At 41.1% G+C, this 26,176-nt stretch overlaps 1 protein-coding gene across 1 annotated transcript in view; it reads left to right on the forward strand.

The window, feature by feature from the left end:
• The first annotated feature begins 209 nt into the window (after positions 1–209).
• Positions 210–26,176, forward strand: part of grin2aa (glutamate receptor, ionotropic, N-methyl D-aspartate 2A, a) — a 159,433-nt gene continuing 133,466 nt past the window's right edge. Inside the window, exons 1-2 of the mRNA XM_061748551.1 lie at positions 210–688; positions 12,405–12,908. Of these exons, the coding sequence (XP_061604535.1) occupies positions 458–688; positions 12,405–12,908 (735 nt within the window). The 5' untranslated portion in view covers positions 210–457. The remainder of the gene's footprint in view (positions 689–12,404; positions 12,909–26,176) is intronic.

The raw sequence follows: 26,176 nt of genomic DNA on the forward strand, positions 1-26,176 counted from the left end.
GAGAACCACCAAAGAGTCCGTCCATCAGTCCTGCTGCCTCCGTATCTGCAGTGAGGGCGCATGGAGGAACAGACACACGCGCCAGAGCACATTCAGTGCACACATCACATAAACACAAACGTGCACGACGATGGAGAGAGAGAGAGAGAGAGAGAGAGAGAGAGAGAGAGAGAGAGAGGGAGAGAGAGAGAGAGAGAGAGAGAGAGAGATAGAGAAAGCGGGTCCCATGCATGCACGCTCTGCAGGCTGCTGGAGCTCAATGCTGGTCCGCGAATGTGCGCGTCCAACCTGCCTCTCTTCCTTCTCCTCAGCCCCGGGACGGCAATGACGGGGATACCGAGAGCTGTGATCTCATAGAGGCTGCTTGAGCCCCCACTATGCGCGGGGCCAGCAGAGATTGCAGTGGAGAATCAGCCGCAGGCGCGCGCACAACGAAGATTGGATTACTACAACATTGATGTTCTTTGCAGCAGCGCCGTCCCAAAGTGACAACACCGTGGAATTTCACTCAGTTCTTTTCATTTTTGGGCGATACGGTGGAAATTATTGCTCTCCAGACATTGGGTGCTGCTGTGCAGTGTTTGAGAGTGAGCACCATCCGAGGCTGCACGCTTTCTCAGAAGAAAGAGAAGACTGCTGCAATGTCATCTCACGCTACTATTTTGGAGCTCTGTGTAAGGGAGATGTTGTAAGTAGTTGCCATTTTTCTCTGAATGTTGCATGGTGGGGATCCAACACCTTGTCGCCCCCCCATCCCCCCACCCCCGTTGCTGATGCGCTCTGCGGGTTCTCCACAGGCGTCCCCGAGCCAAAGTACTGCACCCACACCACACCACACATACGTTTAATTGAAATAATACCGAAAGGAAAACAATCTTATCAATGGTGCAAATGGAATATATAAAGCAACAATCTCTGCATGGCACTGGTATACGAGCTAATTCGCTCATATTTCATCCAGTTGCGCAGTGAGGAGAGCGCATGTAGGCTGCTTCGAGGCGCATCAATGTAACAACGTTCCCCTTATACCTGGACCATACCGTCTCCTAAAAATCATTAGCACCCATTACCCGACTGAAAATGTGAAATCAGAAGCACGGATCTCGCGTATATTTGAGCAAGTTCATCCTCATTCATTTGTGGCATGTCAGGCGCCCAACTCGTTGAAACATGTTGTACTCAAAGAAATATAAAAAAACAAATGAGGTAACATAAGGGCAGGATATGTTTCTCCATTTTTCCACCTAAATGAGTTGATTACACCTTACTGGGACAACTTTTAGTTTGTGCACGTCCCATTCAAAGAACCACATTGTTAGTATTGTCTTTCTTTTCTTTTCTTCGTTTCTTTTCAATAAGTATACGTTTTGAATTATTATTTTCGCCTTAGTTGGAACGTGATGTAATCGTGAATGGGGCTTGAAAGATTACATTTGGAGTCTTAATTGGCCGCGGGCGCATGAGGCTGTTCCTCTACCAACCAGAAGGGGTCGCTCTTGTATTGCGTTGGCTTCATTGGACCAAATTTAACCTCCCTCTTCTCCTCGCCTGTTCTCTGGCTCTAGTCACGTTGCTGAAGCGCAGTTCTCTCCTCCTCCCTCTCTGTAAAGGCGTCAGCTGCAGCCCATGGAGGGCCAATCCATATTTCTTTGACAGAAAAAGGAAATAAAGTATTAACCCACCTCCCCCCCATGTAGATTGAGGCTGACGCCAAATCTGTTTGCCTTCTGGCTTTGCTGCTTACCTGAGAAAAAGAAGTGGATTGGAGATGGTTTTATGTGATGGAATGTCATAAAACCATAATCTATAAAATAGAAAGTGGCAAATAATTCAAATGAAAACTACCAGTTATGTCAATATAGTGACTCCTAGGCTATAAAAAGGATGATGTAGTTACTGTGTTATATATATATATATATGTGTGTGTGTGTATGAATGCGGAGACTTGGTGCACTGCCAAGAGGCATGTGTTTTCTAATATTGTATAGTCTGATCTTAAGTTGTATCATAACACATAATATGTACATTTCTGTGTAGAATTTGCATGTTCTCCGTGTGCTTTTGTGTGTCTTCCTCAGTCCACCTCCCACTGACCAAAGGTTCTATTATATTATCCATCCATCCATCCATTTTCTGAGCCGTTTATTCTCACAAGGGTCGCGGGAGTGCTGGGGCCTATCCTAGCTATCTTCGGGCAGGAGGCGGCGTACACCCTGAACTGGTTGCCAGCCAATCGCAGCTATTATATTATATTATATTATATTAGGGGGGCACGGTGGACGACTGGTTAGAGCGTCAGCCTCACAGTTCTGAGGACCGGGGTTCAATCTCCGGTCCCGCCTGTGTGGAGTTTGCATGTTCTCCCCGTGCCTGCGTGGGTTTTCTCAGGGCACTCCGGTTTCCTCCCACATCCCAAAAACATGCATTAATTGGGGACTCTAAATTGCCCGTCGGTGTGAATGTGAGTGCGAATGTTGTTTGTTTGTATGTGCCCTGCGATTGGCTGGCAACCAGTTCAGGGTGTACCCCGCCTCCTGCCCGATGATAGCTGGGATAGACTCCAGCAGGCCCGCGACCCAAGTGAGGAGAAGCGGCTCAGAAAATGGATGGATGGATGGATTTATATTATATTATATGACAATGGTGGTTTTCTGTGGATGGATTTCAGGGTCAGTGTTGATTTCCCTATTTACTGTATATAATAAATATATAGCTGGTGTTAAACGTGAGTTTCTTTACGAGTCAAGCAAACCAGGTGATGGAGTTGCTGATGTGTGATGAACTAAATGTGCATTTCTTGTGTGGTTGAGTTTATCCACATACGGTGAACGGACATTGGAGTTACACCTCTCTGTCCAATCATACTATAGCTATAGCTCATTAGGAATTGTGAATTAGCCTCATTAGTCTTGGAATCTGGCTTTATACCAACTGGGCCAGATGTCGTGCTCCAACTACGTGGAAATCACATTGTTCAACCGCACAGGGGAATCTTATCGCAGCTTGACAAGAGGCCCCAGCAGGTTATCAAACTGAGTCAGGATGAATCTTTGAGGTGTCAGTGGAGTTTGTCTTTCTGGAATACAAGTATTGGACCCTTTGGAAGGAAAGTGTGTGATAATGTTATGGAGTCTGTGCATTTAAGGCATTTGATGTATGTCTTTTTTACTACCATATTTGCAATTCTGCTTTGCCTCTGCGGTACAAAAGTTGCACCATGCCAGAGATGGATGGATAGGACCTCAAGGCATAGCTCGGATAATTTTGTATTGATGTGAAGGGCTTTTCTTGCCTCATCAGTGAAGTGTAACAGGCGATCTGGTGATTTACCGCTAGCAGCTGGTATGAGGGTCCACACCACTAAATCAAAAGCTGTGTTTCTCTGTTACAAAAAAAATGAAATGTTTCTCAAGGATCTTAACAGTTGTGTTCAAATGCAAGGTTGGATTGGACGTGACTATAGCGTAGAGCAGAGTCTGAAATGAAGCTAATACGAGCTTGCTTGGAATGCAGATGCTGCCCCGTCATGTTAAGATGTGTCGGCTGAGGTGGTGAAGGCATCTGATTCAGGTGAAGCCCTCTGGCCCCTCTCGTTGGAAGTGTTCCAGGCAAATCCAGCTGGACCTGACCCAGAGAAAGATGGACAAATTACAGCTGATCTGACCTGGGAGCCTTTTGAGTCCCATCCAGGAAAGGACAAAGGGTGTGAAATCGGAGTTACATATCTTCATAAATGCACACACATCTTGTGTCCTGGGACAGAAAAAAACATCCACTAAACATCTGTATCAACCTTTCTGGCCCTTACTTTGTAAATAAATCATACGCTTGGATGTATACAGTATATTAATGGAATTTTAATGGTGGTTAGAAAGATACAAGAGAGAACTATCATGACTGCAGTGGTAAATGCAGTCGTATTAATCATCATGTAAAGATAATGCAAGATGAATTATTGATGTTAATCTAAGATGGTTATGTGTGAGCCAGAAAAGAGGCTTTGTGGAGGTAGCCATATAGTAGTAATGGCAGCCTATATAGGAGGATACTGCTTGACTGTAGGGGTTCGTGTATTATATTTTATACACTATGTAGTTATGTATAATATAAACAAGAGCAGGGTAATCATAATGTGTATTATTTTTTGGTAGCAGGAGAGTGTGTGTATTGTGTTTGTGCGTGACTGGTATCCATGATTACGGCTGTGCCTGCCAAATATTGTTCACTGTTGTGGTGCCAAAAGTGGGGTAGCCTTTGTGTGACGCCATACTGCTTCAATCCCACTTGGCTGGGGATGCTTGCATGCTCGCTCTGTGGCCTTCTTCCTTGTCCCTTGCATGTGAGCGAGTGTCTTTTTTTTTAATGTATTCAGCCCATTTTTACTTTTACTTAGTCTTTTTTACCCCCATTTCTCTGTTCATTTTTCCTCCCTAAACATTTCTGAAGTCCCGATGTGATGCCGCAGAATTGACTTGAGCAAAATGCTGACACTTTGGATTGGAATTTGATCCACACATATTTTAATCGATCAATAGCCTATTCTTCATTGTGAAGTGTTTCACCCACCTCAGCATGCTAGCATTACAGACTGTTCTCCTTACTGCCAGTTTAAAGTGCAGCATTTTACTTTTTTTTTTTTTTTTTTTTTTTTTACGCAGCCGCAAACTACTTGCTGTTCAATTAAGAAATCAGAAATAACAAAGACATAGTCAGAAGCTAAATAAACCAATACATGTGAATGCTATTGTCTACTCTAGCATATTGAAAAGATAAAAAATAAAATAAAAATCTGACATGGCTGGGACAAGAGGAAATAGGAACCCACTTTTAAAAGATGGACTTTTACTAATTAGTGTGGATAGAGTCGACAAATATTTTACTCAAGTCAGAGTACTGTTACTTTAGAATAATATGACTCCAGTAAAAATAAAAAGCAGTCATCTGAATATTTACGAGTAAGATAGTAAGAGTAAGAAAGTACTCAAAGAAAAAACAAGAGTAACTTGAGGAACCTGCTTTTTTTATTTATTAATTTTTTTTTTAAATCAGAGCATCAACATCAAAATAACAAAACAAAATAATAATATATGGGAGTTGACACACACCTGCCACCATTTCAATTTGTAACTGCCCAAAAACCAACAACACATACATTGGGCCCTACAGAAACATTTGCTTTATTCATGTTAATGACTTGATGAAGAAGCTGTTTGCTGTACAGACTTATTGATTGTGTGTGCGACACCATAGGAATAGGGCCAATGTTGCCATATACACTGCCAAAACAACAATAGAAACGTCTGCAACTTACCGCAAGGTGTTTTCTCAAGTTAGAAGTGGGCTAAAATATCCAAGTTTGGGCAGTCACAATTTAAGAGCTGCGTGATAAAGTTGTTTTTTTTGGAGTCTGTAAAATAAACACACTCGGGCGGCTGTTTTTTTCCCTCCCAAAAATTAGTTATTTTCATTGACTCGTGAAGGCTACGTGCATGGTCATGTGACTGCCTTGTGTCCGATGGGTGAAATATTCGTCATTTTGATTGACTCGCGAAGGCTACGTGCACGGTCATGTGACTACCTTGTGTCGTCTGATTGATTGAATTGGAGTCAAATTACATTAATAATCCCGTTTGATTGGCGCAACGGGCACCCTGTGCGGTAGTCGTAGATAGTCTAAAAATAGACGCGCACATGCAAGAAAGATAAGTAATGAACGGCATGTCGATCATTTTAATGGAGTAAAAGTTTTGATCCTTCTTCACATAAATACTCAAGTAAAAGTAAAAAGTATGGCACATTTAAAGTACTCTGACAAGTACAGTTTATGTAAAATGTTACTTGAGTAAATGTAACAGAGTAAATGTAACGCGTTACTACCCACCTCTGGTGACGGGGAATGTTACAAGTGTCAGGGATATGGGGGCGGCAAACAAATAGATGAGCATGAAGGGGTAGGGGGAGGTCAAGACTTTATTTATAGTAAAATTCATCCACAATAAGTTATCTTAAATTAATTTGAGAACATGAGACCCAGTGCATTGATCAAGCAGAGATTATTAATTATCATCATGACATATACAGTAATGATACTGAACTTCGACAGGTGCATTCACCCACATTTATCAGTTATGTTGACATCACTTTCATTATTAAAACAATGTGATTTCTGCCAGTTTACATCTTTTCGTTATATCTTCAGTGCTGTGCATACATTGCAGATCGCTTTTCTGCCTGCTCCTTTAGAATGCGTGCAAGCCTTTCTACAGCGAGGAAATGAGAGCTCCAACGGATTGGGTCAGACGAACTGCAATTTACATTCATGTGCTGTGGTTGAGCTGCTGGCTGTATTCCACAGAGAATTATATTTTGGAACTACTAATCTCTTTTATGTTTCTCAAGTTCCAAGTGGAGTTATTGTAGGCTGAAATACTGACATTTGTTGGCAGAAACAAATGACAATTTTCCTAGTCCATCCATCCATTTTCTATAGTTCTTATCCTCACTCGGTTCGTGTGTGTGTTTGTAGTGTATCTGTAAGGTAAATATAATTTCTGCCATGTTTCACATCAATAAGTCCCTTTGAAAACTGCATCCGTATGGTGCTGCAGACACAGTGTGCGATCATGTGAATGCCTGGCTCTGTCTGATTGTTGAACTGGAGTCAAATGTTACTAGTAGTTCCATTCAGTTGGTGAAACTTGTCATGTGACACAAGTATCTCTGAGAACCCCAAATAGATAACGTAAGTAATAATGCACCGGGTACGGAAAGTTTTCAGACCCCCTTAAAATGTTCACTCTTTGTTATATTGCAGCCATTTGTTAAAATCATTTGTTCATTTTTTTCCTGATTAATGTACACACAGAGCCCCATATTGAAAGAAAAAAACTTAATTGTTGAAATTTGTGCTGATTTATTAAAAAAGAAAAACTGAAATATCACACAGCCATAAGTATTCAGACCCTTTGCTGTGACACTCATATTTAACTCGGGTGCTGTCCATTTCTTCTGATCATCCGCCATTGGAGTCCAGCTGTGTTTGATTATACTGATTGGACTTGATTAGGAAAGCCACACCCCTGTCTATATAAGAACTTACAGCTCACAGTGCACGTCTAAGCAAATTAGAATCATGAGGTCAAAGGACCTGCCTAAATAGCTCAGAGACAGAATTGTGGCAAGGCACAGATCTGGTTAAAAAAAATAATTTCTGCTGCACTTAAGGTTCCTAAGAGCACAGTGGGCTCCATAATCCTGAAATGGAAGACGTTTGGGACGATCAGAATCCTTCCTAGAGCTGGCCGTCCGGCCAAACTGGGCAATTGGGGGAGAAGAGTCGTGGCAAAAGAGGTAAAGAAGAACCCAAAGATCACTGTGGCTGAGCTCCAGAGATGCAGTCGGGAGATGGGAGAAGGTTCTAGAAAGTCAACCATCACTGCAGCCCTCCACCACTCGTGGCTTTATGGCAGAGTGGCCCGACGGAAGCCTCTCCTCAGTGCAAGACACATGAAAGCCCACATGGAGTTTGCTAAAAAAACACCTGAAGGACTCCAAGATTGTGAGAAATAAGATTCTCTGGTCTGATGAGACCAAGATAGAAATTGTTGGCCTTAATTCTAAGTGGCATGTGTGAAGAAAAGCAGGCACTGCTCTTCACCTGTCCAATACAGTCCCAACAGGGAAGCATGGTGGTGAAAGCATCATGCTGTAGGTGTGTTTTTCAGCTGCAGGGACAGGGAGACTGGTTGCAGTCGAAGAAAAGATGAATCCGGCCAAGTACAGGGATATCCTGGACGAAAACATTCTCCAGAGTGGTCAGGACCTCAGACAGGGCCGAAGGTTCACCTTCAAAAAAGACACTGACCCTAAGCACACAGCTAAAATACCGAAGGAGTGGCTTCAGAACAACTCGGTGACTGTTTTTGAATGGCCCAGCCAGAGCCCTGACTTAACCCTGAAAGAGCTGAAAATGGCTGAAAATGGCTGCCCATCAACGTTCACCATCCAACCTGACAGAACTGCAGAGGATCTGCAAAGAGGACTGGCAGATGATCCCCAAATCCAGGTGTGAAAAAGTTGTTGCATCATTCCCAAAAAGACTCATGGCTGTATTAGCTCAAAAGGGTGCGTCTACTAAATACTGAGCAAAGGGTCTGAATACTTATGGCTGTGTGATATTTCAGTTTTTCTTTTTTAATAAATTGGCAAATATTTCAACAATTCTGTTTTTTTTCTGTCAATATAGGGTGCTGTGTGTACATTTAATGAGGAAAAAATGAACTTAAATGTTTTTTGCAAATGGCTGCAATATAAAAAAGTGGAATAATTTAAGGGGGTCTGAATACTTTCCGTACCCACTGTACATATCTATAGAGTCATATACTTCTTTTTAAAGTTTGCACCCAGGATAAGCACCTCCCATCACCACTGCTTTCACTGCATGGGGAAAGTAATTATGGCAATGATTGATTCACCTGTCACTGGTCTTATGGTGGTCCTGAAAATAATCACAGCATCATTAGAGCTAGATTACGGGCATAGATGAAAACCAAATTATTCTCCTCAGGTGTTCAATCTGATTAATTGATGAGCGCAAACCTACATGGTAGCTTCCACGACTTTTAGGGAAAGGGGGCTCAACGTTAGGAATCCATGAGGCATTGCTGCTCTTGTGAATGGACCTAGATTTAGATGATTCGTCATCAGATCTGCTCTAACTGTATTGAATGCCCAGCTAGGCACGGGGGACAAGGGTTCTTCTGCTTGTTTTAGGAAACACACGATGACACATAAAGCCTGCTTACATTATTCAGCTCACAACAGAGCAACAAAATCAGAAGTATGACGGTCCTTTGCTCAAATAAAATAACCTATATGTGATGCAAAACAACCAAAATTAATTGCACATAACGTGGACCTAGATATACTGAAATGTGTTTTTTTTCCTTGATCCATAAATTTAATTTAAAACACTGGCATGCTAATTTTCTTAAATTACCAGTAGCTTTAAATCCATTGAGGACAGACGATGTAAACTGTCTGGAATGGCTAACTTTCTTTTTCCATCTCCACAAAAACATCAATGCAATGCAAATATGTTTATTTTGAGCTCATGATCCCATCTTTAATCTGCTCAGATGTGATAAAATATGACCAATTTCTAATTCAAACTGGCTCTGCAATGACACCAAAACATGTCGGCCCGTCATCTGTCACTGCATCCATAAATTGTCAGCAGAGCACAACACATCATCTAGTCATATGTTTCATGTCCTTCTGACCACTCACTCGCTCACTCACTCACTCAGTCTTTCATGCTCTCTGATCATTGGGTGTCCAGCGAGTCTCTCAAGGGAGATGAGGGTGTAAATTGTAGAGCATGTGAGACAATGATGTCGATGTACTTTTCTGCCCCGATTGGTGCAGAGTAGCTGATGTCATCTTTACATGTCTTACCTGGCTTTGTCTCACTGATTCATGCACTGTCTCATCACATTATCATACTTCTCGGGGAAGCCCACCCCACGCACAGCCATCTGTACCCCCGCATAACGGAACCCTTTTTCATGAGCGTTTAATGTCATTTGGTTGGAAAATTAATTAGTAGGGAAGCTTAAATTGTAGAAAAACCTCATGAAAACATTTAAACTGTGTGTTAGTAACAGTACTTGAGAGCTCCACGTGCTGCAAATGGTGTCCCTTCATTCAATTATGAAAATTGTTTTTTTCTCATATATACCAGATCATTAAATGGTTTGATTTAGGTTTGGGGAAAAAAAAAAAAAAAAAAAAAAGCGAATCCGTTTTGTTGACAACTTCTATTGTATATAGTTCATCATAAACACTTGGAGGATGCCCAATGGGATACAATGTTGGTTGTCTGAATTTCTAGTTATTTAGTTATTGTCTTTTATTTTCTAAATATTTTAAAAGTGAAGCCTCTTTTCCAGTAACTACTCAACTCAACACAGCTTTACTGTGCTATTGACCCCTTTCCAATGGCAAACCCAGGTACAAACCCAGGTACAAGGACGTTGTGGTGACCCACAATAGATGGAGGCATTCACCAAGGGCCTGTGCAAAGGGGCAGTTCCGAATTGAGAGTAAAGACTCTTCTTGCTATTTGCTTCTTGCTAGTTATTTAGTGTAAACAGATACACCGTTGTTGTCGTTGATTCACCACAGGCATGTAAATTGGTCAGCTCTAAGTGTAAGTGTGCCAAGCTGATACTATACCTATGTGTGATCCAATCCACTGCTGCTAGCTCATGGTTCAAGCAGATTCCTAATCACCACACCATTGTAATATTGATGATCCAGGAGGAGGTGGCAAATACATTGCTAGAAATGACTAAAATAACTAAAATACTGTAAGTCTCCTTTTGACTATGTCTCGTTACCATTGTCAACTGTGACATGGCAAGAAGTCCATCTCCCGCTATTTGCGGTGGCTAGAGACCAAGCCCTGATTTAGTAAAAAACAATGAGTAAATGATGCCCCCACAATGATTATAATTGCAATATTAATAGTTTAAACCATAAATATAACAAAAAACTATGATCCCGAAGAGTGTTTGACTTTGCTTTTTTCATTTCCCTTAAATTACAGATGATTTAATTCTGAAAATATGTACCAGATGTGTGCTTGCAGATGCACGTGTTGAAGACTCCATAGCTTCCACTAACAACCCAGGCAAAACTTAGCTCTCCCTGACATACAAACATTGTCTCTCAGTGGAGATGTACATACAGTATCACTTAAACAGACGCTTTACACCAATTACTACTTTCCTATTAAACATGGCTTTGGTGGCATCTTGTGGCATCTTTAGGTGTTTCAAAAAGAGCAGAAAAAGGGTGAAATGTGAGTTTGTTTAGCGAATAGCTGGGAATAGGTTCCCCAGAAAAAAATTGAGAAAAGGTCAATTCATGAATAGTGAACCGAGAATATGTGGGAGTTTACTGTAAATACAGGAGACCCTCGTTCTTCTCAGTCGTTGTTGTTTTTTAACTCTTTCATTCTTGCTGATGCGTTCAAAGTGGTGAGGTTATCACAGCGCCCCACATTTAGAGGCTGGGAATTGATTTAGCAATTCCGATTTCATTATCGATACTGCTTATCTATCAGATCCCTATTGAAACACTTTTTAATTCTCATTGGGTGAGAGAATAAAATAATACAAATGGGTTTGTTTGCATACAATTTTTGTTATCGTTAACATTGGACAAAAGATTCCGCATATATTCAGCATAAACAGTAAGCACTCATAATCTGTAATACATCCTAGAGAGAGACCAAAAAGATTACTACAGTTTTTGCATACCCTACAAGTTATCAGAATGCCTTTGGAAATGTTCCAGTTACACTCTTATTGGTCCAGAGGAAATTAAATACAGCAGTGTTTGGAGATTCAAGTGACCTGAGTTGTGAATAATGAATAGCATCTATCCCATCTAGCATCTAACCCTTCAAGCAACGGATATTCGAACACAAACAGTGGAGAAACACATTTATCCTCTGTGAAGAATGACTAATAATATTGTGGCTTACTGTGGAATGGGGAGTCTATGTACTGTAGGTCTGTTTTATATTGCCCACAGGTGGCCAAGGCACGCACACCAGAAAGCACATTGTTCATTGATTTGCAACAAAAAGTGGGACAAAATATTTTCAATTCTTTACTTTCTCTTGAGTTACAGTATATCACTACCATGTTTTTTTAATAACAATTTTATACTTATTTTTGGATTTTTTTTTTTCCTACTCACTCTTCCGTCATTCTTGCCGTGACGTGCCCAATCAAGCCTGAGAACAAGATGCTTTGAGGGACATCACCACCGCCAAGCCACTGTCAAAGTGCTGATTTATTTATTTATTTCAATTTTCTTTTTAAAGCTATTCAAGTAGTGCCGGTAGCTTAATCTTTTCGTGTGAACTCTATACCAAAGTTTAGAGTGCTTCTGTCTTGATGCCATGTTGAAAAACGGATTAGCGACATAAGAGGAATCGATATGCAGAACTGTCAGGCAAGCAAATAAACAATCCCTAGGAATTGAAGTACGAGGAACTGGTTCTTAAAAAAAAAAAAAAAAAAAAAAAAAAGTTTTAGATTCCAATCCTATCTGAATTACTAACGTGGTGTTGAAGACCTCACCGGTACTGTAGTTAAAACAATCGTGTAAACAGCAGTTATTACACCTGTAACATCTATACTGTGTTTATTGCTCAAAGCCTTCGTTTGAATCATCAGATCTGAGTGGTCGTGACTGGAAAATTTACACTTGTTAGTCATCATGCAAGTCTCTCAACCGTCTGCAACATCCGGGCATCTCCCACTCATATTTGTCTCACACCATTTAATAAATGAATTGTACTCTGACAAAGCGTCTTCTCTCTCATGCAGGGGCTGAAGTGGTTTGGAAATATGTCCCTTAGCAGCATCAGAAGCAAGACGGGGAGTAGAAGGAGCAGTGGTTGGGGCAGTGGCAGTGGCAGTCATGCTGTGCTGCTTTCCTTAGCTCTACTGGTGGTGGTGACCTACATCACCGACCCAGCGGCGGCTCTAAAGCAGCGAAGTGGAGGTGCCTCTGAAAAAGTGCCAGTCCTAAATATTGCGGTGATCCTGGGCCGCACGCGTTACATCTCCGACCGAGACATTCGGGCACTGTGGAGCAAGGAGGAGCCTATTGATGTCAATGTGGTCAGTCTGCTTGTTAACGAGACTGACCCGAAAAGCATCATCACCCACATGTGCGACCTGATGTCCGGGACAAAGATCCATGGTGTGGTGTTTGGGGATGGCACGGACCAGGAGGCCATCGCCCAAATATTGGATTTTATTTCCTCGCAGACGCTCATACCCATCTTGGGCATTCATGGAGGCTCGTCCATGATCATGGCGGATAAGGTACGGATGAATGCTAGAACTTTATATATAATTCATGGAAGAGTGGTTGAAATCTTGTTAATGAATGATACATTGATGAATGCATCCAAGGGCTGCTACAGGGCAGATTGAATGGGTAAATGGCTTGATTCTGTGATTTTGGTTTTGTTTGTTTGTTTTTTCCTTTGGAGTGACTTATTATAAGTTCTTTCACCTCTGCAACAAACAGAGATCCATTACACCAGTAGATTTTTTTGAGTTTTTTTAAAGTTTTTTTAAAAAAAAATTTATACACTTAACTGCTGGCACTGCTGCCAGAATCAAAGTAAAGTACAGTATTGTATATATTATAAGTTGTTTTCTCGGGGGAAGCATTGTCACCTGCATCTTCCAAATACCAGTGCAGCTTGTATATGTGCACCACAGAGAATGTAGACAAAGAGGGTAATGTGGCAGAGGGCAAGCGGGAAAGGTAAGTAACTGAAAATATATTTTTTAAAGTGCATGGAGGATACACAAAATCCATGGTTCAATAGACATGGGTTTTGGTTGAAAAGCTGTTTTTTTAATGTCATTTGAATGAATGCACAGAGGTTTAGACAGATTCAGGCATTTAAAAGCAGTAGTTAAAGGTTGAGAAAACATGGTTGAGGCTTAGTAAAAATGTTATGCAAGGGTACACAAACACCTGCCTCTGCTGCATATTCAGGTGTTTGTTGGACGATTCCCTTACTAAACTATCAGCCATGGTCATGCCATGTGAAGATGGTTAGTTCTTTGTCCCACACCTCTAGATACATAAACTAGTCAATTATCTGATCATTTTATTATAAACCCTGAATCTGCCTCAGTGCGACCCTAACCCCATCAAATACTTTTGGGATGACTATAGTCACCACTCATTCGGCAGAATTACCTCAACAAATATGAACGTCTTAATTAATATTCCTGAATAAAAATGCCTCTCACATGCCAGTCAGTCTGACCATTGAGTGGGAGTGAAATAAAAATGGATTCAACTGCAGATTCACTGACGCAAACATCAGGCCCTGTGATTCACTCTTCAAAATAATTCCAACAATTCTCAACTGTATAATTTACCTACAACGTGAAGATGGGCTTCCAATACATCACGTTGTCAGTTTAGCCTTAAATAAACTATTCAAGGAGCCCCATCATCATGTATACTGTGCATAACGTATGGCGGTGATGACATGCTAAAGAACGACTTTCTCATTTCTTTCATCTTCATGTTTTAACAGAGGGTAGGTCCTGCAAGGTGAATCTCTGTAGATCCACGAGATCACTGATCACATCCTCCCTCCTGTTTCATGCCATGAAACAACCTCCTCAGCAGATTTCCCCCAAAAATCTGTCCCTGTGGCCCACAATAAAACTAGCATTATTTAGGGCTGTCAGGCCTGTAGAACCTCTTGTCAATGATCTCCTTTGTTTACAGTAAATATACAAATGTCTTAAAGTTACTGTGGTAATGGTTTATTGATTCTGCAGTGTTAAACATGCCAACTTTTAAAGATGAGTAGGAGGAGGAGGTGTGACTCGGAACTCGGAGACGAGGTGGAGAGACGAAGCAGAGAAATGAAGGACTGAAGGATAATCCCTTTGACCAGAGTTGAGGCTGAATGGAAGGGAATTACAGAATGTTCTGATTGGCACACACCATACACAGCGTCTCTTTCAACAGTACACACACAGATTCTTGCAGGCACACTGAAGACTCATGTCCTCTGAGTGAAGCGATTCAGCTCCTTGACACAAGGAGTGTTTTCTCTGCAGGCGCAGACAGAAGAGGCATAATCCACTTTTATTTGCTTAGCCCACACCTTTGTCTGCTTTTATTTTCCCTACGCATTTGCTTCGTTACTCATAGCCCATTGACGAGCTTCAAATACAAATGTCTTTGCAGTGTGATGTAGTCTCTTCCATTTAGCCAGTGTATTATATGCACACACTCACACACACACACACACACACACAGGGTAAACTCCTATTTATGTTCACTGTATAGTCATGTGAAAATCCTGTGAGTCATATCTGTGTTTCTGATTATTTCATCAGATGTGAGACATCAACTTTTAAGTGACCTCCTGAGACACAGTGTTAAAAGTGGTGTGACGGCTTCTTGGTTTTGGAAAATGATGTCAGAGACTTTTAGTAATGTAACCTAAATTTGTAAGCATTTCAAATATTTAACAATCATGATGAAGTCTCATTACTATCTTTAATTGTCATTTACATTTATGAACAAATCCAGTACTAATGGTCAAAATAGAGCTAGACGGTGGATAGAGATTGACATAATTATCCATTATTGATCTGCAAAACACAAAGATGTGCTGTTGAGTCAGTCTCAACTAGTTTGTTGTCTGAAAGAGTACAATTTTTCAATTATTCATTTTCCCTATAGTCGATCAAGAACATTTTGTCAAATGCCTTATCCCTAACGGTACACCCAATGTATAAAATTATCTTGCAAGAATCTATTGTCGTTCTGTCCCAAAATTACCGTAATTAGTGGAAAGCTAGTACACAGTAATCCGTCCTCTATCGTTGGGGTCACGTTGCAGACCACCCCCGCAATAAGTGAAATCCGCTACATAAAAATACTCTTTTTAAAATAACTACATCATTACTGTTATGTGTTATCTAAATATTAAAATTTACAACTCTTTTAACAGGGTCACAGAAGCTGTAGTTTATTTATTTTTTTTTTTTAATTTTTATTTTTTAAAGCTCCCCTAGGGCTCTATTACATTGCAATTTAACGTTGCCTACACATTCCCCTACTGCATATTCAAATTCAGTCCTAAATTACAGTGTTTTAACTACCACTGCGAATATCACAGAGAGATTTTTTTATGGAACAGTCCATAGGTAAGTAGTCCAGTTAAATTAATGTGTAGCCTATTGCATGTTGCAGTTTCTCTAACATCATGCAATCCTCCCAGTGTGTGATCTGATGTATCCTTGCCTTTGCTGGTTTACATACATCTCTTGGCCTCCTTAAACTTTATGCGTCGTTGGTGGGGGTGAAGGTTTATGCGTTTTTCCTCTGAAGTGTAAGTAGTGGAGTCTTTTCCCGCCTTGTTCCATCCAGATTTTCCATAATCCTCATGTGAAATATGAGGAGACGCTCGCCTCCAATGATTACACCTTGTAAGACCCTCAGTGTGTTTGTCTCTTCGTGATTACGCCTTCATGCTGTGCGTGTGAAATTTCCCTGCGTTTATGAGTTATTATCTTTGCGTGCACTGTATGTACTCTATTTATGCATATGTGTGTGAGTGCTTCCTCTTCCCATCACATGGAGGCAAAATGTCTTGGTACTGATGACTCCTAGTCAAAACCACAGGAAGCTCTTGAGAATTCAATCTGAGTGCATTCCTCTTAAAGAAAGCAAGATGCCATTTACGCCTCAACTGCTCTTTTCTTATACTTCGCGCCTTGTTCATTCTTGCTTGTTAATCATATAAATGTTGCAACATCTCCTTGTGTTAGTCTCTTCCAAACATCTAGCAACTTTTTTGTTGAATAATGCAAAATTTTTCTGTAATGAAAATAATGCATTATTGATTAAGGAGGCAGCACGGTAGACGACTGGTTAGAGCGTCTGCCTCACAGTTCTGAGGACCGGGGTTCCTTCCCAAACAGGCGGGGGCCTGTGTGGAGTTTGCATGTTCTCCCCGTGACTGCGTGGGTTTTCTCCGGGCACTCCGGTTTCCTCCCACATCCCAAAAACGTGTGGTAGGTTGATTGAAGACTCTAAATTGCCCATAGGTGTGAATGTGAGTGCGAATGGTTGTTTGTTTATGTGTGCCCCTGCGATTGGCTGCCTCCTGTGTACCCCGCCTCCTGCCCGATAATAGCTGGGATAGGCTCCAGCACTCCCGCGACCCTAGTGAGGATAAGCGGTTCAGAAAATGGATGGATGGATGGATGATTAAGGAGAGCCGGCATGGTGGCCGACGGGTTAGCAGATCTGCCTCACAGTTCTGAGGACCGGGGTTCAAATCCCGGCCCCGCCTGTGTGGAGTTTGCATGTTCTCCCCGTGCCTGGGTGGGTTTTCTCCAGGCACTCCGGTTTCCTCCCACATCCCAAAAACATGCATGGTAGATTGATTGAAGACTCTTAAATTGCCCTTTGGTGGGAATGTGAGTGTGAATGGTTGTTTGTTTCTGTGTCCCCTGCGATTGGCTGGCGACCGGTTCAGGGTGTACCCCGCCTCCCGCCCGAAGACAGCTGGGATAGGCTCCAGCACCCCACGACCCTGGTGAGGATAAGCGGTAAAGATGGATGGAGAAAAATGTCTATTTCTGTATTTTGATTCATTGAGCTTGATTGATTGGGGGGGTGGGTATAAAAAAAAAAAACATCAATTATCACATTGATGATATTGATTTAATTTCTTTATGCTCTTGTACTCTCTGCATGCATGTTTATTCTTTTCTTGCTTTCTTGCATCAAGGCTTTAATTATTGCACGCCCTCATTCCTTCAGCGCTTTAATTGTGTGGGTAGATGTCTAGCCCGACTTGTTCATGGGCTTCATGCAATTACCACACTAAATAGTTATCGACTCACTCCGAAGCCAGTAATGGCAAGTGCATCACGCTAGTCACGAACACTCTTCATTCTGCATTTTATAAGACTTCATGTGCCGTGACTCACAACTACCTCTGGCGTGATCTATGCCATTTAACTATCTTTTGTCGCTGCAGCTGCCTTTTTCCTCTCTTTGAGTGGATGCCTCGCATATTCAATAATGGTCTCAATGCGTTGCGTGGCAAGGTGGGGAATGAAGCAAAAATAACAAAATTGTTGAGGTTATTCCTTGGCAGCAAAATTGTAGGATGTCACCATATACATGCTTCCCTTCTTCTCTCTGTGATCACAAATGCAACACTAGAATACTTCCATCTGACAGGCAATCCTCCGATGGGTGCTTTACACATAGTGGCTGAACCCTAACACAAAACAAAATATGTACACGTCTTAGTATATCTTATGAAGTCTCAGGAAACCTTTTGACTTACATTGTCCCCTCATCCATTGTTAATGCAAATTAATATGTTGTATGTGTTATAAGTGTAGTTATGTTATCAATATTATTAATACTGTTTCATACAAGGATAATGGACTGTTGCAATAGATCTCATTTGTCCATGCGTGCATGCATGTGCGTACCTTGCTGTCACAGTGATGAGAAGCTTGTGGTTGGAAAAAAAGGTTTTTGCAGCAGTGTTGCTGCCTACTGTACTAAAGTGTGTCTGTGCTTGTGTGTTCATGTGTGTTTATATTGTGATCAAAGATCATTATTTATCCATTTCTGTCACTGTCTCCCCTCAGGCAGTATAGCTACACATATGTACACGCAAACAGATATGCATTGATGCTTGGCTGTTTTGTTTTGTGTCAAATAAATCGGCTGTAGGGAGACTTAATGCGTCATGATTTATGTCTAATTACTGTTTTAGGGACGTTTGTTTTCATTTGGCTCAACTTCCACTGTCATGTTCCTTGAACATCTTCCCTATGCTAAACCAGAGCTTCTGTTGCTGCCTCACACACACATACACACACACACACACACGCACACACACGCACACACATCTGCAGATGATAAACGACTGTGTGTGTGCTAAGTTTGTATCCACATACTCATCAATATTTGCCCAATGCAGGTTTGAGTGTGTCTGTAATCGTCTGTGCGCGTTTGCGTCTACGATAATGACCTTTAGGGTTCTTTTGCATTGCCTATTGCCTTTCTTGCACTCATTGTTTTGTATACTCCATGAGTGTGTGTCATTACCAAAAATGTGAACATGTTTGCGCGTATTTTGGCGGAATATGTGTATTCCAACTGCAAGAAGATGCTGTTGTGCAGATAAGGAATTCCATACATCAGGAAATAGGGCCGTTAGCTGCTTCTGCATGTTTGCACCCCACCCCAGCTGCCCTTCCCAATCCCCCATCATCTAGTATTTTTGGAGAAATCTCTCCAAAGGCAATGGTTCCGGTTTACATCTCAGTGAGTCTCCAATTACTCAGTTCCGCTGTCCCTTTCGTCTCTCTTTCACTGCATTTGAAGCTGTAGCGCAGTCGGATCGGCAGCCATAAAAGTCCTCTCTCCTGTAATTAAATCAATGGAATAGCTTGACCTGACATGGTAAAAATTTAAAGTTATGACCCATTTCAATCAAATCTATCTTATCTAGAGTAATTTAGTAATAATTGACAATGGCTTGAGATGGAAGGGCCAACAGTGTTAGCCTAGATAGGAACATAGAGGATAACAGTTTTCATGTTGTTTTTATGCGCCTGAATACTTCTGTGCATCAACTTTTATCCTAGAAACAGACTCATTCTTATTTCACAGTTGTTTTTGTAATACAATTTATGGTATAATCACTTTGCCATTACAACCTCATGGATCCACTTCGCAATGATTTCAAATTTTTAAGGAATGTTCATCTGTATACTTTTAAGTGTGTAATGAAAATGCCAATTCATAACACGTAGCATGCACATTCAATTCAGAGCACACCTCCCCCATTCCTTTTGTTTTGAAGATGAGAAAAGACTCACAATCAAGTCAAAAACCAATCACCTTGAACCTTGGCTAATGAGCATAACGTTTTCATCAGATGATTGACAATGAAGGTATGCATTCTCTGAAGTCAGACAAGGTCGTAATCTGCTGGATAAATTAATAATTTAAGAATGACATATGCTTATTTCACCGTAAAATATCAATAATAAGCATAAATTACAGAGTGAGTTTTTAGGTTATTTTATGGAAATCTGTTGTTTAAAACAACAGATTAAATTCCTTCTGAACAATTTTTAGCTCAAAGTATCCTTGGTATAGGAATTGAGTAATATATTTACAAACATTTCTTTCTTTGGACACAGGTGTAGGTTTTGCTTCAACATTAAACATTCACATATGGCATAGAGTTATGCATGTGAAAATAAGAATAAGAAACATTTATTGGAAAATGTCAATTGAGGTTTCAATGCCTTGCTCAAAGGCAAACTACACTCTCTCCAACAACCAGTTTGGTTGGTCTCAACCTTGAAACCTTATACTTCTCATGGCAATTTTCAGCCCTTCCTTCATTGTAGTTTAAACAAAGGAGGAGTGCAATGGATGTATCAGCTGTCATGCATAACAAGAATAAACAAACTGGCACGCATTACACTAATCCTCGTCTGTTTGTCGTGTGTGTGACTATCTGACAAATGTTTGTGTGTTTATGTGTGTTTGCCCATCTATCTGTTTCTTAAGCAGTTCTTGTAGATTAACCCAAGTTTTCCTCTGCAGTAAATTGAATTCCTGATCTGCTTGACTGGACTGTTGTCAGTCGCTTGCAAAGCTTCCAAAAAAGTCACAGGGAGAATACAGAGACACCCGGGGGGTGGGGGGCAAACTGAGCATTTCTGGGAAATAATTTTGTCATCTCACTTTAAACCTGGCTAATATATTGATAAAATGCACGCAGTTGCTAGCTGTGAAAGGTTTCTTTATTCCTCGTGTTTGCAGCGTAAGAAAAATACATCAGTTTGAGGATAAATTAAAAAAGCTTCCTATGCTCAAGATATGTTTTCTCCTTTTTGAGCATAGGCATTTGAGATTATATTATCCTCTTTATCCCCACACAACATTCTGTGTCTAAATCCTTGTACGGACTACAAGTTGCGTCTTTATGAGTGACATCTGCTGATTAACACCATGCATCTTTCAGCACGACTCAACAGTCACAGTTGAAGTAGAGGCAAGCAGAGTTGTGTGAGTGAGTGACTACTGATATAACATACCGACCTATACCTAACACTGTCACTCACACCAGTCTGAATTGACTCCTACTACTAACTGTTCTTATTCTGCAACCAAAATCGCTTAATGTTTTCACTGTAGAATGTGTAATAGCATCACCATTACTTGATCAAAGAAGAAATTCAGGACAATTCAACTTATTTCTCTCACGAAAACACGTTTGTGATTTTGAGTTGGGGGTTGGTTGGGTTGGCTCAAGTAGGCCTTCAATTAAGCCTTTGAGGGTGAATACTGTAGATGTTCTTCATTTTGGGGAAATAACACATGATAGACTAATGTCTTCCAAGAAAGATTTATTTCGATCCGTCCAAGCTTGAAAAAACGGATATGCTTGCAACAGCAATTGACCAATTGGTTCTCATTAAGGCAAATGAATATACTGCTATATGGTGGTTTATGATTTTCTGCAGGTGCATGTGGTAAAAGTACAAAATAACTGTAAGCTTCTAAATTAGAGAAGAGAAACTCAAAGTAAAAGTTTGGTAATGTTCTAATTCTTGACCAAAGAATATGTAATACGTTTGCGTTATTTTAACTGTAATTTGTGCAGATTTGTGCAAAAAGCCCAAACGCAACAGTTTATGTCATGATCTTTTTCTTTACACTGCAAACTACTTGAGGTCGTTTCCAGTTGTAGCCAAGTAGTGCACTCCATTTTGCCTCAATTTAATCCAATTTAATGTGCTGGAGCCTATCCTAGCAAAGAACAAAGAACCACTGACAGCAAGCATCAAGGAAATCTGGGCTTCCATAACTCCCAGGCAATGGCACAGGCTGATTGCCTCAATGCCACGGTGCATCCAGGCAGTGATTACAGCAAAGGGATTCCCAACAAAGTACTGAAGATTAACAAATCGTTTTGAAAGTACCATATTTTGATTGATTTAATGTGACCCTATTTTTATTTATTTTTTTCCCCTACAAAAACTTTGAAGTGGTAATTTCTTCACAGTATTCTAATTTTTTGAATTCCAGATTTCATGGGTTTTATGAGCTGGCAGCCTAAATTATGTAAAAAACAAATTCTTGAAATTTTTAAATTGTGGGCCCTGAATCTATAATCTATGAAAGTTACATTTTTTGAATGGAATTGTTGAAATAAACTTTTCCATGATATAAACATTTTTGGAAAGGATCTGTACATCTCAAAATAGCAATTTATATGGCTTATCTTTGCAGCCATCACAGAAACTTTCAAAGTTCCTTATACTGTATTGCTATCTTGAGTCGAAGTCAAATATTTTGTCATGTTTAATAAAAGAAATTCTGTCTAGAAAAGTTCATAAATGTAGTACACCAATTTTTACTTGTCTTATGGTAACAAATGAGATCCACAACATTAGGGGATATTTTTTGCATGAATTTGTTGAGCTATCTGACAGATTTAAAATTGTTTTATAAGAATTGGATGGACTGTCAGCAATTCTATGGAGGCAGACAGATCTTTATGGCTTTTTGTCATAAATTACTACAGATGACATCAATGAGACTTAATAATAATATTGAACACACATTTTTAAATATTGCTTTAGAACTCTGTAAGTTCAGATGCAGGCATTTTCATCATTTTATTTACTCATTTAAGTTATTTCTTCCCTTCTTGATCAATCATTGTGCTTCTGTGGTGGGTTTATAGATTCTTTCTCCTGCAGCTATCGATGCAGTAAATTCTCCAGGCTTGTTAGTTACTTTTATAATGATGCAACATCTTCCCTTTCAGCGACTTTGGGATTTAAATACAAATCCACTGTGCTCAGAGGTCAGGCAACACTCGCTTGCGCTGACTTTGATTTAATTAGACAAGCTGCAAAGAAGCGAATGGACCTCCTGCCCCTCGGACTATACACGAAGATGAAGGAAGGCTCCCTAATGAAAGGATATGGAGGCATTTTGGACGTTAATAACGGGAACACAAAAGTTGTGTGCAAAAAAAACCCCACAACAATAACAAAACAACAACAAGACAATTAAGTAAAATCCATCACTAAGGAAGGTGGAGGCTGCCTGCCAAAACAAATCTTGTTTTAATAAATTTTGCTGGATCCTCATCTTCGGTTCTCCTTTGTATATCGGTATTAAATTGAATTATAGTACATCTGTCATGCAGTCACCCCTTCTATTCATCGTCCCTTTTCTTTAACTTTTCCAGATCATACTCCCTAGGTTTCCTTCCAACATACCGAACACGCATGCACACGCGCACACAAACACGCACACAAAATATCCACTGCCCTTTGATGCTTCAAATATTTGGAATCACTTTAAACTATTATGACCATGTGGTCTACATTTTCTATATTTTGCTCACTTTATTTACTAAAAGACTGCACCAATGGCGGCACGGTGAAACATGTGGCGAGCAAATCTGCCTCAAAGTTAAAGGTTTAGTGTTGGAATCTTGGCTCTAGTTGTCTTCATGTTTTCCCAAGGCGTGTGTGGGTTTTGTCCAAGTCGTCCTGTTGAAGACTGAATGACGAATGAAGACTCTAAAAGTGCCCACATATGTGAGTGATGATGATGATCATGATAATACATTTAGGCGGCACAGTGAGCGACTGGTTAGCCTATCTGCCTCACAGTTCTGAAGACCTGGGTTCAAATCCGGGCTCCCCTGTATGGAATTTGCATGTTCTCCCGTACCTGCGTGGGTTTTCTCTGGGCACTCAGTTTTCCTCCCACATCCCAAAAACATGCATGGTAATTGAAGAGTCTAAATTGCCCGTAGGTGTGAATGTGAGTGCGAATGGTTGTTTGTTCATATGTGCCCTGTGATTGGCTGGCGACCAGTTCAGGGTGTACACTGCCTCTCGCCCAGAGTCAGCTGGGATTGGCTCCAACACGCCCATGACCCAAGTCAGGATAAGCAGTACGGAAGTTGAATGAATGAATGAATAATACATTCATTTCAAATTTCAGCACTTTTACAGGGCACTCGAAAACACTGAAAACACTTGGTCGGGGGGAGGTCAACAATGGAGAAGGCTCTGTCCTCCAAGGTATGATGCGTCGTCTGGTGAAGAGGAGAGAGGAAGATGTTTTCTGAGGAGCCCAGGCTGCGGGAGGTGGAGTGGTGGTAGTGAAGGACAGAGTGGTAAGAAGCAGCCTGATTGTGGAAAGCTTGATGCGTTGGGGAATGGGGGGACAGTGAAGGTTTTGGAGGACAGGGGTGATGTGGTCCCAGGAGTGTGTGTGAGTGGGCAAATAAGCATCTGAGTTCTAGATATGTTGACGTTTACGGAGTAACTGCAGTTATTTTTATTATTATTAAGTTATTGGGTGTGTTTGGCGAGGGATTTAGGAACAAGATTAACATATCAGATTTTTTTGCAGTTGTGTTGAAGAAAGCTTGTTTGCATGTTGGACCTGATGTCAGTGAGGCAGTTGGTTAGAGAGGAATAGGTTTATCAGGTGAAGATTTGGTGGAGATGTAAATCTGTATGTCATCAGCGTAGTATGCAAGATGGAGAATGAGGCTGGATCATGTTTCCGAAGGGGAGGATGTAAAGGATGAATAGAAGAGGACCAATCACTGAGCCTTGGGAGACGTCTTGGGACAGAGGAGCAGGAGAAGATGTGCAGTTGTTGATATGGATAAATTGTCTGGAGCAATATGATTTCAACCAGGAGAGAGCAGCAGCACCAGTGATGTTCAGATACGTTTTGAGGCATGACATGAGAATGGCGTGGCTTATGGTATCAAAGGATGCAGTGAGGTTGAGGAGAATAAGGATGCTTGGATGTCCAGAATTTGAGGAGAGGAGAAGGTCACTGGTAATTTTGAGGAGGGCTGTTTCTCTTCTGTGTTGAGATCAGAATTTGAAATTCCTTGAATATGTTATTGGAGGAAAGGTGGGTTTTGAGTTTGTGGGCAACTGCAGTATTTGAGACAGGAAGTGGAGGTTGGAAATTGATTGCAAGTTGCTCAGCTTGTCAGGGTTGGGAGCTGAGGGAGGAGTTAATGAAGTTGAGGATGGGATAGAATCCAGTGTACAGGAGGTGGTCTTCATGTCATTTGGAGAGGTCTTTGGAGGTTATGGTTGAGAGGAAGCTACTGTACTGTATGTCAATGACTGTGAGTATGTGGTTGTTTCTCTATATTTTCCCTGTGATTGACTGGTGACCTGTCCAAGGTGTACCCGCCTCTGGCCCCAAAGTCAGCTATGATAGGCTCCAGCTCACTCATGACCCTGAAAAGGATACGCAGCAGAACTTATGGGTGGAGTCCACAAATCTTTGTATACAACACACAGTCATGCAGAAATTCAATTTTGCATAACTTTTGAGAAAGGATGTGTGATATGGCTTCAAAATTATGTCACTAACTTTTCAGGATTTTGCATAACATGGACCGTATGATAAGGTAGAGCCCTACTTTGCATCATTCGCATGAAGTGTGCCCAATTGTAGTCATAAATTGGCTACCTTGTTTCTTTTATTAGTGTTCCTGTAGTGCAGCATCACAATCCATTAGAATCGTCCATTGTCTTCACAGAGCAATGGCATAGCCTGCCCTATGTGTGAGGGCAGTGAGCTGTGCTAAAAGACAGCGGACGGAGAGACGCAGGCAGTGAGAGTGACATGAATTAAATATTGCTAAGATGAGCCTTTTACTTGTTTCACTCGTCTTTCCCATTATGATGGAAAGCTCCGTGGAGCATGAAGTCAGTCTTAATTGTGTCGAAGGAGTGCGCTGGACTGGCTGGGATGGAGGGGAAAATACATTGTGAGAATGTCCCCTTGTGACCATCTGTGAACAAGCTGTGAGCACATGGTGGGCAGACCAGGGGGCTCTCAAGAAAATGTTACTATTCATGTTTTATTGGATACACGATTTATTTGACTCTCCCTGCCTCTCTTTCTACACCCGAGGAACATACAGCACTTTGCTCTGCTAACGCTAAAAAAAGGATGCTGCATGCAGTACATCCATTAACAAGAAAGACAACTTAAGAGGTCTTGTCGGACTGAACAAGAAACTTGTGAGTGTGCTAAAAGATTCCCCCAGAAGTTAAAGTGAAAATATATGAAATAGTCCTGCTCCTCCTTTGTTGGCTTGTGTGTTTGTTTGATAATTTTACACTGGTAAGTGTTAAGCTAAGCTATGGCCAATGTCATAAACTACATCCATCCATCCATTTTCTGAGCCGCTTCTCCTCACTAGGGTCGCGGGCGTGCTGGAGCCTATCCCAGCTGTCATCGGGCAGGAGGCGGGGTACACCCTGAACTGGTTGCCAGCCAATCGCAGGGCACATAGAAACAAACAACCATTCGCACTCACAGTCATGCCTATGGGCAATTTAGTCTCCAATTAATGCATGTTTTTGTAATGTTGCCGCCTCATAAACTACATGCCTGCTATATTCTGTCTGACAGAGGCATGTTCATGATGCACCCGCTCACACGTCAGGCTTCTGTAGCTACAGTGTCTACA

Source organism: Phyllopteryx taeniolatus, chromosome 16, assembly GCF_024500385.1.
Source record: "Phyllopteryx taeniolatus isolate TA_2022b chromosome 16, UOR_Ptae_1.2, whole genome shotgun sequence".
NCBI lineage: Eukaryota > Metazoa > Chordata > Actinopteri > Syngnathiformes > Syngnathidae > Phyllopteryx > Phyllopteryx taeniolatus.